The following is a 12,597-nucleotide window of genomic DNA, read 5'->3' as shown; positions in this document are numbered from 1 at the left end:
ATCGTTGTGACACTAATTAGCTCAGCGGACTATCACTTTGCTGCATATAAATTCATTGAACGACTCAAAAGATTTGTGGCCGATTGACTCGTCGCTACTTGACGTTGAAAATGGGATATCCGGCTATTTACTACATAGTGAGCGTTTACTATCCCGTACTTGCGGCTGTTGGTATTCTTGGTGAGTTACTAGGTTTGTGTTCTCTCTGCGCCCGCTCAACTGTTCAATTGTCGCTGTTATGCCTAACACATGTTCTGCCGGCCTGGTTGGTGTTTACAGATTGCTCGGGATTCAGCCATATTTTGCCAACTGGAGAACATTAATTAATTTACCGAGTAATATGGAGCAAATAATGAGCACCATCCACACACAGATGACATTTTCTTCTTTTACTTACAGTAAATATAATGGCGATTGTGATCCTTTCTCGAGGAAAGTGTGGACTCTCGAAATGCATCACACGTTACTTGGTAGGAATGGCAACCGCGGATCTCTTGGTAGTTATCGTTACAGCTATCATGGAACAGTCTAATATAATTTATAGCTACGCTGATTTCCTGTTCATTACGCCGATCTGCGCTCTGATACTTCTGCTCAGTATTGCCACCATGGACTGTTCCGTTTGGCTGACAGTCGGTTTCACTTTCGATCGTTTTGTTGCAATATGTTGTCAAAAACTACGTGAAAGATACTGCACGGAGAGAACCGCAGCTGCTGTTATAGCGACCGTTGTTGTTGTGAGCTGTGCAAGGTGCGTCCCGTTTTACTTTATAGTGGAGCCAGAGGTCATAATAAACAACGTTCCATGGCGCTGCGTCTTCACGTCAGAATATTTAACGTCACCAGCGTGGAAAGGCTACGAGCAATTTGACAGTATCTTCACACCGTTATTACCAATTTGTTTAATTCTATCGTTTAACGTTTTAACAGTCAGGCACATTGTGTTGGCAAATAAAGTCCGTCGAGGTCTCCGGAACAACGGCGCGGATCAGAATGATCCAGAATTGAAGAACCGAAGAAAGTCCATGATTCTGTTGTTTGCTCTGTCAGCTAATTTCATCATACTGTGGTTTCCTTATGTCGTGCACTCCATGAACTGGCAAGTGCAGAATTATTCGTACAAAGACAAATACTTGAATACCCCAGTATATATCTTGCAGCAAGTTGGATTCCTGATGCAGTTCCTTAGTACCTGCACCAACACGTGCATCTACACACTTACACAGAGGAAATTTAGAGAGGAGCTCAGAAATGGAGTGAAAAACCTGTTCACACTAAATGGACGATGCTGGAGTTAAAGTGCTCCTGATGGTTGGACCTTGGCTAAAGTTCATTGATCTTAATTTTTAATATTATTTATTAATTTCACCAGGTCTTTAACACTCAGGAGCCTCATATGGTTTTAATAGGAAATTCTAGCAACCGAACTAAATGCTGGTGGATGTATATTGTTGGTTTAGAAACGGAACTCTTGGAAAGGTAGTTATGGAATGTTGTATGGGTATAAACATTAATCTCATGGTGACCTGATGTTAGAGGAAGGAACATCGAAAGCTTATGATTTCAATTGAACACTCAAAAAATATACGTCTGCTTAACTGTGCAGTGCTGGTGTGGGTCGGCTGGCAGCAGCAACCTGAACATGAGGATATTATAACAAGAAACCTATAAAAAGACTGGATATATCAAACACGTTACTAGACATGGTTTGTTTTCAGTATTTGTTGAAGAAATTGTGAAGGTCATCCAATTATTAGAACCGCCATCATGTATTGGGATATAGTGTTGGCCCGAGGAAACCGGCATTGCCATTCATATTTACACTTGGAGGAAGGGGCAATGGATTTAATCATCCCTGTTTCTTCTGAGAATTGCCTACAGATGGAGATCAGGCATTTGGGTCAGATTTTCGTTTGAAGGGACCGTCCAACTCTCTCAGATCTAATCATTAATGCACCATTTTCGTTTGAATTCTTTATTTTACATCAAGTGTTTATGCAAATTTTCATCAAAAATTAACATTACCTTTCAGTTATCACTGATATGTATGAGAAATTATGAACTTCATAGAGGAAATGTGGATTATTGAATTTTATTCTGATGGAACGACAGAGATTAAGTATATTTCCAAATGTGGGTTAACCACCAGACATTGTCCCTTAGCTGAAATGCTGCATCCATTTGTCTCTTAATTATCCTAACAAACGTTGTCAGAATCAAAAAAGAAAAACATCCTGCAGATTCCGGAAATTAAAACAACAGACACAAAATGCCGAGTTCCTTCGGCAGGACTGGGGACAAAAAGATAAGGTGTAGTGGAGGATGGAGGGTTGAAGAGAGGAACTCAAGGTGATAGGCGAAACCGGGAGCGGGTGGGATGAAGTAAAGCGCTGGGAAGTTAGTGCTCTAATCAGTGTCTGCCACCACTGGATTCCTCACCTCGGACTGTGCATCCCAGGTTGAGATTAATACTTCCGTGCCCATCGCATAAAAATTGTCTCAATACCTTCGTCACTCGTTCTTTGTGCTTTGTTTTCTATTTTCCATTTTTGTCATCTGAATGATTATTGAGTTTAGCGACCTTTCTGATTGGGTATTACTTATAATTTCTAACTGATGGACATATCATTGACATATCCATCCCATAAATGTTTCCCTGATCTTCTGATTTTTTTTCCTGCGCTTTCTGCTTCTCGCATCCCGCGCGATCCCCCTTTCTCTATTGTCATTCTTCAAGACATAGTGATTGAAGAGCAACATCTCGCTTTAACAATGGTTATGTGACTCGATTTCCCCGAATATCCATGAAGGTCGGCTGACATGTCTGTTTCCTCAACTTCCCTCTCATCTGATATTACACCTCCATGATGTTTTCTAGAAAAAAATAGTTAAATACATTTATTGCAAATGAGACTCAACTGAGGTCAGTCAATTTAAAGCAACATAGCAATCTCAGATAACCTGAAATATATAACAAAAATACTCCCATTGCAATTTACGTTACTTGTAATTCTTCAAACGCATTAAACGTTAGAATCTGCGCTGAATGCAGGGCGATTCGGAAAAACTGCAGTCAACTCCAGACATGCCGCCAACCGGACGATTATTTATAATATTCGTGTCAATTCACGCTGACCAATCTGCGTTCGTTGGAAAGTTATCCCAGATTTTTATCACTTATTTCAGTTAATTTACGGGCGATGGTGATCCTGTTCCGCAGAAACTGTGGTCTCTCTAAATGTATAACTCGCTACCTTGTGGCCATGACGACAGCAGATTTCATCGCCGTTATCATCGCTGTCATAATGCTTCAAATTAATTTTATCTGTTGGTTCGTTAATTTCCTGTTCACAACTCCGAACTGTTCTCTGATTCTTGTTCGACGGCTCGCAATTATGGACTGTTTTCACAATCGATCGCTATGTCGCCATCTGCTGGCAAAGCCTGCGGCAGCGATATTGCTCCGAAAGAACAGCGACTGTGCTGGTGCCGGCAATGAGTGCAGGAAGCTGTGCGAGGGCTGGTCCATTCTACTTTGCCGTGGACCAATGGCGATGCGTCGCCGCTGCTGAATATTTTACGTCTCTAGTGCCTTTAACACCATCCAGCCCAAGATCTTAAAGCACAAACTAACGGAGATGGGAGTAGACTCTTACATGGTGGATTGGATAGTGGACTACTTGACAGATAGACCTCAGTATGTGCGGTTGGGAGACTGTAGGTCTGACACAGTGGTCAGCAGCACAGGAGCGCCACAGGGAACCGTACTCTCTCCGGTCCTGTTCACCCTGTACACATCTGACTTCCAATATAACTCGGAGTCCTGCCATGTGCAGAAGTTCGCTGATGACACGGCCATAGTGGGGTGTGTCAGGAATGGACAGGAGGAGGAGTATAGGAAACTGATACAGGACTTTGTGATATGGTGCAACTCAAACTACCTGCGTCTCAATGTCACCAAGACCAAGGAGATGGTGGTGGACTTTAGGAGATCTAGGACTCATATGGAGCCAGTGATCATTAATGGAGAATGTGTGGAGCAGGTTAAGACCTACAAGTATCTGGGAGTACAGTTGGACGAGAAGCTAGACTGGACTGCCAACACAGATGCCTTGTGCAGGAAGGCACAGAGTCGACTGTACTTCCTTAGAAGGTTGGCGTCATTCAACGTCTGCAGTGAGATGCTGAAGATGTTCTATAGGTCAGTTGTTGAGAGCGCCCTCTTCTTTGTGGTGGCGTGTTGGGGAGGAAGCATTAAGAAGAAGGACGCCTCACGTCTTAATAAGCTGATAAGGAAGGCGGGCTCTGTCGTGGGCAAAGTACTGGAGAGTTTAACATCGGTAGCTGAGCGAAGGGCGCTGAGTAGGCTACGGTCAATTATGGAAAACCCTGAACATCCTCTACATAGCACCATCCAGAGACAGAGAAGCAGTTTCAGCGACAGGTTACTGTCGATGCAATGCTCCTCAGACAGGATGAAGAGGTCAATACTCCCCAATGCCATTAGGCTTTACAATTCAACTGCCAGGACTTAAGAACTTTTTAAAGCTATTATTAATGCTTTTTGAGCTAGTGATTTAGATGCATATCATATTATTACTGAGTTAAGTATTGTATTGTATGTAATGAGTTTTTGCTACAACAAGTGTATGGGACATTGGAAAAAAATGTTGAATTTCCCCATGGGGATGAATAAAGTATCTATCTATCTATCTATCTATCTATCTACCTTTCTGGAGAGCCTGTCAGGTACTTGACGGTATTGTGCCTCCGGTCCTACCCATCTGCTTAATTCTGCTGCTTAATACATTAACTGTTCGAAACATTTTACTGTGGACACCCAATGCCATTCACACATTGAAATGGCAGGCTGTAAATTATTCCTACACAGACAGATATTACACCTCACCGGTCTACATCCTACAGCAGTTTGGGTATATGTTGGAGTTCCTCAGTTCCTGCACCAACACGTGTATCTATGGCCTAACACAGAGGAAATTCAGGGAGGAGCTGAAGAATGGGGTTAAGTGTGTGTTCACACTAAATGGGAGGTTCAGTAAATAAAATAAAATCCCCAATCGTTTATGATTGAGACCATTCCTTCCTATTTGTAACGAAGAAGGCTGTTTCCAGGGTAATCTGTTTTAGTGAGAGTGATGGATTCCATGATTCGGTAGAGTAGGTGGCAGACTTTTCACTGCGATTCTCACTGCAGAATATTAAATCTTGATCATAATTTTAATGATCTCGGCGGCTGAAGTAAGAGATTACGCAGCTGTGAGAATCACAGCAGGATTGTATCAGTTTTACAAACAGTAAACAAACAGTAGACAGATGGTACGGAAGCGAAAACCCAATCCGATTAAGAAAATATTCCAGCCGCTCAATCACAAATTGTCTGTTTCATGTGTGTTGGCAAGGGTTGTGTGTTTATGTTTTCAGATTTTCTGTTTATAATCGTTATAGAATTAACGGTGTGTAATGTGGAAGCAAGCTCAGGGGTTTGGCGAGTGAGACAGAAGACATTTTTGTACAGTGAAATATTACACCAATTATCGAAGTCCCCAAGTTCCACAGGACCAAATCCAAACATTCGGCAAACAGATGCTTTGCTAAGAGTGCGTGTGGACACTCTGTCCCAATGGTTCTTCAGCACTACTCGCGATCTCAGCTTGGAGAGATCACCCTAGAGCCAAAAGAAAAAGAGGCCCAGCCTTCTGCATGTGCCGTTCACATACCCTTGAAATACCTGAAACCGGACACCGATACAGTGACACACAAGGCAAACGATGAAAAAAGTATTGCATTCTTGAAACGGGCCAGTCGATTACCGGCACTTTAGAAGCGGCTTCCGATGTAGTAAAAATCATCTGCCCCCCCCCCCCACCTAACACAGCCCTCCCCCACCACATACCACAGTTCCTATAATTTTCCTGCGAACATGTCGGTGCTCCAGTGCTCAGGAGTAGCGAAGTATGAGGGTTCCATTCCAGGCATGTGAACAGCATGGCCTTTGCAGTTCGCTTCTGCTGACGCATTTCATGTCCTCGAATATGGTATAATTGTGAAGCTTTGTATGGTCATGGGGTGTTAATGCTTTCTGCTGATTATTAAGTAGGGATAGAAATACAGTGTATTGAGCGTTTTTTGAAAATATCACTTAACTCCTTTTAGTGAGCAGTAAAACGGACATCAGAAGGCAACGAGAATGTCTACGGCATAATATGCTGTCAGTACATGCTATGCAAGGAGAATTATGTTGAATTACAGAGTTTGTGTATGACTCTCCGGCACAGTCTGTACTTCTGGGGAAGATAGGCTAGTCGTTTAGATTGAGATTACGGTATATCTAAACTCACCTGTTTGAAATACCATTTTGACACTCTGCAGTCTCAATGCATCGAAACTGCAGAGTCTGCAGGAACTACATGGCAGACTGTTCTCTCTAACGTGAACACGAATCATTCAGTATCATAATTCATGTCAACAAAAGACCAGCTATATGTTTTTCAATAACCTACTAAAGCGGGGGCAGGCCAAGTATACATCTACTGCAAACAGAAGCCTCAGAAAAAAATACAATTAAAAAGATACATGGTTTAAGGAGTATTTGTGCGTTCTCCCTGTGACCACATGGATTTTATCAGGGTGCCCCCGTTTTCTCCACAGTCCAAAAACGTAGCAGTTGTTTGGTTAATTCGTTACTCTCAATTGTACTGACATTGCAATAGGGTTAGTTCGGGGAATTGGTGGTCGGCGCGGCTCAAAGACCCGAAAAGGCGTAAACCGTGCTCTCAATAGATAAATAACAAGTAAATGAATTAGTTAATAAATGCATACACACATGCACACATACACACATACATACATATATAATGTATAATAATGGCTGAGATAATGAGAGGGTCCTCCAGTCAGATCGATTTCACTTTCAGCAGATTGACCTCCGTAAGAAGTTAAGATTCAACCGAAGAAACGAATTAATCGTTAAGGCAGAGTATGGAACAACTTCTCTCACGTACATGTGCTACCGGAGGACTGGCAAATAACCAATGCTTTTCGATTATTCAAGAGGTGAAAGAGGAATAACAGAAACATAGAAAACCTACAGCACAATACAGGCTGTATTGGCCTGTACAGGCCTCCACTCACCACTCTCTGCGTAAAAACCTAATGCATCCCCTCTGCACCTAAAACCTCTGCCCTCTTGTGGCAGCCATTTCAGCCCTGGGAAAAACCCTCTGACTATCCTTACGATCAATGCCTGTCATCATCTTATACACCTCTATCAGGTTACCTCTCATCCTCCGTCGCTCAAGGAGAAAATGCCGAGTTCGCTCAACCTGTTTTCATAAGGCAGGCTCCCCAATCCAGGCAATATCCTTGTAAATTTCCTCTGCAACCTTTCTACGGTCTCCACATCCTTTCCGTAGTGAGGCGACCAGAACTAAGTACAGTACCGCAAGCCGGGTCTGATCAGATTCCTATATAGCTGTAACATTACCTCTCGGCTCCTAAATTCAATTCCACGATTGATGAAGGCTAATACATCGTATGCCTTCTTATCCACAGAGTCAACCTGCGCATCTGATTTGTGCATCCTATAGGACACTAAGATCCCTCTGAACCTTCACACTGTCAGGAGTCTGATCGTTAATACTATATTGTACCATTATATTTGCCCTACCAAAATGAACCACTTCACACTCATCTGAGTTGAACTCCATCTGCCAGTTCTCAGCCCAGTTTTGTATCCCAACAATGTCCCCTGCAATCACTGACAGCTCTCTACACTATCCACAACACCCCCAACCTTTGTGTCATCAGCAAACTTACTAACCCTTCCCTCCACTTCCTCATCCAGGTCCTTTATAAAAGTCACCAAGAATAAGGGTCCCATAGCACATCCCTGAGGCACACCACTGGTCACCGGACTCCATGCAGAATATGACCCGTCTACAACCACTCTCTGCCTTCTGTGGACAAGCCAGTTCTAGATCCACAAAAACAATGTCACCTTGGATCCCATACCTCCTTACGTTCTCAATAAACCTTGCATGGGGCACTTTATCAAATGCCTCGCAGAAATCCATATACACTACATCTACTGGTCTTCCTTAATCAATGAATTTAGTCACGTCCTCCAGAAATTCAATCAGGCTCGTAAGGCACGATCAGCCCTTGACAAATCCATGCTGACAATTCCTAATAATATTATACCTCTCCAAACGTTCATAAATCATGCCTCTCTGGATCTTATCCATCAACTCACCAACCACTTTAGTAAAACTCGCTGGTCTATAACTTCCTGGGCCATCTCTACTCCCTTTATTGAATAAGGGAACAATATCCTCCGGAACCTCACCTGTCCCCGTTGATAATGCAAAGATCATCGCCAGAGGCTCAGAAATCTTATTCCTCGCCTCCCACGGCAGCCTGGGGTACATCTCATCCGGTCCCGGTGAGTATCCAACTTGATGCTTTCCAGAAGCTCTAGACATCCTCTTCCTTAAAATCAAAATGCTCAAGTTTTTCAGTCCGCTGCAAGTCATCACTACAATCACCAAGATCCTTTCCCATACTGATTACTGAAGTAAAGTATTCATTAAGTATCTCCGCTATTTCTTCAGGTTCCATACATCCTTTACCTCTGTCACACTTGTTAGGTCCTGTTCTTTACGTCTTATCCTCTTGCTCTTCACATATTTGTAGAATGCCTTGGGGCTTTCCTTAATCCGGCTGCCAAGGCTCTCACGGCTCCTTTTGATTCTCCTTATTTCCTTCTTAAGCTCCTTCCTATCAGCCATATAATCTTCAGGATCACTAATATTACCAAGATCTCTGAACCTTTTTTTATGTTTTTCTTTTCTTCTTGACTACATTTACTGCAGCCTTCGTACACCACGTTTCCTGGACCCTATCACAACTTCCCGGTCTCAATGGAACATGCCTATGCAGAACTCCACAGAAAAATCCCCTGAACATTTGCCACATTTCTTCCGTACCTTTCCCTGACAACACCTGCACGCACTTTAAGCTTCCAGGTTCCTGCCTGATAGCCTCATAATCCCTCTTACTCCAAATAAACGCTTTTCTAACTTACCTGCTCCTAGCTCTCTCCAATGCTATCGTAAAGGAGATAGAATTAAGATCATTATCGCATTAATGCTCTCCCACTGAGAGATATGACACCTGACCATATTCATTTCCCAATACCGAATCAAGTACAGTCTCTCCTCTTGTAGGCTTATCTACATATTGTGTCAAGTAAGCTTCCTGAACACACCTAACAAACTCTACCCCCATCTAAATCTCTTGCTCTCGGGAGATGCCAATCGATATTTGGGAAATTAAAATCTTCTATCACAACAACTCTGTTATTATTACACCATTCCAGGATTTGTTTCCCTATCTGCTCCTCGGTATCCCTGTTACTATTAGGCAGCCTATAAAAACAGCCCTTAAAGTTATTGACCCCTTCCTGTTCCTAACCTCCACACACAGAGACTCCGTAGACAATTCGTCAATGACGTCCATCTATTCAGCAGCCGTGACATTATTTCTGATCAACAGTGCCACGCCCCCACCTCTTTTGCCTCCCTTAGTTTCTTTCTGAAACATCTAAAACCCGGCATTTGAAGTAACCATTCCTGTACCTGAGCCAGCCAAGTTTCGGTAATGGCCACCACATCATAGCTCCAATTACTGCTCCAAGCTCTAACTTCATCCGCTTTGTTCTCAATGCTCCTTGCATTAAAATAGACACATCTCAAACTGTCGGTCTTAGCGCGTCCCTTCTCTATTAACTGCCTTTCTTCCCTCCCACACTGTCTCCAAGCTTTCTATATTTGTGAGTCAACCGTCTCTTCCCTAGTCTCTGCATTTCGGTCCTCACCCCTTAATATTTCAAGTTTAAACTCTCCCCAGTAACCTTAGCAAACCTCCCCACCAGAATATTGGTCCCCCTGGGACTCAAGTGCAACCCATCCTGCCCAAAAATGATGGAAGTCATAGCTTGGTGAGACTCAGTTCAGTGGTGGTTTGCCATAATTGTCTTGGGTGGAGATCACTTCTAATGATCCTCGCCATTTAATAAAATTGTTCAACCACACATTTTCAGCGAACATCCTCTCTCGTATTAAACCAAAAAAAAAGGTTGCAAATTCGAGCAGCACCTGTCGAAAGATCTTTGCCGTTCTGATACAGGTTGCTTTACGAACGGAGAAAAATAAAAGGGGAGTAAAAAGTGGCATAAAGGGTAATTTTCTTTTGTCTATTCCAGTAGAATATATAAAACAGTCGATACATATTTTTCTCCAAAGATTTCAAGCATCGACTGATGATTGAAATATACATGACCATCTCTTCAATAGAGTGCCCAGGATTATCTCGTACATGTTGTCAGGATAACAGCAGTGACACGAATACATTTCCATTTAGCAGTTAGTTAGTGTACAAGAGCATATGAGCGTAAGAATAAATAAGACAATATAACATAACACTTTATTTATCCCGAAGGAAATTATAGTTGCAAGGTTACTTAGTCAGAGATATATAATTTTAAATATGCTCATTAAAAAGTAATAGTGCAAACTACCGATGTGCAGTGAAACCACAAACGTATATAGTTAAGTGGGATGAATTGTAGATTGGAATAGCCACACGGAGGAAGGGCCTCCTGTGTCGTTCAGCGGTGCAACTCGGTGGAAACAGTCTGCTACCAAAGGTGCTCCTCTGTTTCCCCAGTATGCCAAGGAGAGGGTGGAGTAATTGCTCACATTGCTCCGTAGCTTCTGCAGAACACACGGCTCAGACACAACCACCAGAGAATCCAGTTCCATCCCCTTATCAGAAACAATCTTCCTTACGAGTTTATTGATCTCCTTGCGTCAGCTGCTCTCACCGTGTCGCCCCAGTAGACTGCGGCGTAGAATAGGATGCTGGCCAGCACTGGGTCGCAGAGCATCTGCAGCGCAGTACTGCGGACGTTCAATGACTGGAGCCTCCTCAGGACGTACAGCCGGATCTGCCCCTATCGCTTCCCGTACAGAGGCTCTGTCTGTTTAGTCCCGTTAATTGTCGAGATGAGCCCCCCGGTACTAGAAGTCCGGAAAGATTTCCACATCTTCTCCCTTGATGGAGATGAGAATGCAGGATATTTTCACCTACCTGAAGTCCTTTGTCTTAGAGACGTTGATCAGCAGTTGATTCAGCCCAATACCTCTCGTCAGTATTCAGCCCCTTGCCCCCGCCGGATACAGCTCACAAAGGCCGCATCTGCAGGATGCGAGTGGCAGGACTCCGAGTTGTATCGGGAAGTCCGAGGTAAGCGGTGAACAGGAAGGAGGACTGGGCAGTCCGCTGAGGTGCCCCTGTGCCTGTAAGCACAGTAACTGAAACACAGCTCTGCAATCTCATATACTGTGGCCATATGGAAAGACAGTCAGTAATCCAAGGATAGTGATGAAGTATCCACCTGCATCTCCATGAGCTTACACCCTACTAAAACAGGCACCCTATTATGGTATGCAAACACTGGGTAAGTCAAGGAACATGATTCCCTCTGTTGCCTGGCTCGTCCACATCGGTGAGTGCCCGTTGGAGCAACGAGAAAATGCCGTAATGGACCCCGATAAGAAAACTGCAGGGGGCGTCCAGTGATGGATTTACGATTGTCTGGAGGTGTGTCAGAGGCAGTCTTTCTAATGATTTCATAACATGTGAAATCAGTGCCACTGACCTGCAGTCCCTGGCCGTGGTGGGCCATGTCTTCTTGGGGTTCTGGAACTGGGCAGAGTGTTTTCCACAGGACAGGAATCCTCTTCAAACTGAGGCGCAGATCAAAGATGTGTTGAATGACTGCACCCAGCTGAATATCGCACACAGTGCGTGCCGTTGGGCTGTTGCCATCCATGCCAGCAGCCTTGCATGGATGAAATGTAATGATCTCTCTCTTTACCGTTAGAAGTAACAGTCCACCTGTCTGTAGTCATTTGTTATAACGTGTCATTGGAGACAGACCTGAGCATGAGCTAGGGATTTGGATAGACTGTAGAGGGTGAACAGAAGCCTCCTCTTCAAACAGGTTGGAAAAAAATCAATTATTTGGCCCTTTTTCGGACCCGTCCAATCACCTGTTCTCTATCTTTGTGTATACTGTGATTGTTTCGTACCAATCTACACATCCGTTGTGTTGTTCTGTTGTATTAATTTTCTGGAAAACATCTGTTAATTGTCAAGTTTCTGAACGATTGTTGCTGTGTACCTTGAAAGTAACCATCCCTTGAAAATAGGAAAGCAAGACATAATGATGTTGCTAACACACACAAAATGCTGGTGGAACTCAGCAGGCCAGGCAACATCTATCAGAAGAGGCACAGTCGACGTTTCCGGCCGAGAACCTTTGTGAGAACTAACTGAAGAGATAGTAAGTGATTTGAAAGAGGGACGGGGAGGGGAGATCCAAAATGATAGAAGAAGACAGGAGGAGGTGGGGTGAAGCTAAGAGCTGGAAAGGTGATTGGCAAAAGGGATACAGAGCCGGAGAAGGGGAAGGATCATGGGATAGGAGACCTAGGGAGAAAGAAAGGGGGAGGG

General features: G+C 43.6%; 1 protein-coding gene across 1 annotated transcript; it reads left to right on the top strand.

The window, feature by feature from the left end:
- The first annotated feature begins 407 nt into the window (after nucleotides 1-407).
- Nucleotides 408-1,298, top strand: LOC140723770 (probable G-protein coupled receptor 139). Its single transcript, XM_073038304.1, has one exon. It carries the CDS (start codon nucleotides 408-410, stop codon nucleotides 1,296-1,298), a length of 891 nt encoding a protein of 296 aa, XP_072894405.1.
- The last annotated feature ends 11,299 nt before the right edge of the window (nucleotides 1,299-12,597 follow it).

This window comes from Hemitrygon akajei, unplaced genomic scaffold (assembly GCF_048418815.1).
Source record: "Hemitrygon akajei unplaced genomic scaffold, sHemAka1.3 Scf000134, whole genome shotgun sequence".
Taxonomy (NCBI): Eukaryota; Metazoa; Chordata; class Chondrichthyes; order Myliobatiformes; family Dasyatidae; genus Hemitrygon; species Hemitrygon akajei.
Note: the sequence above shows the minus strand (reverse complement) of the source record. Positions and strands in the feature narration are given on the sequence as shown.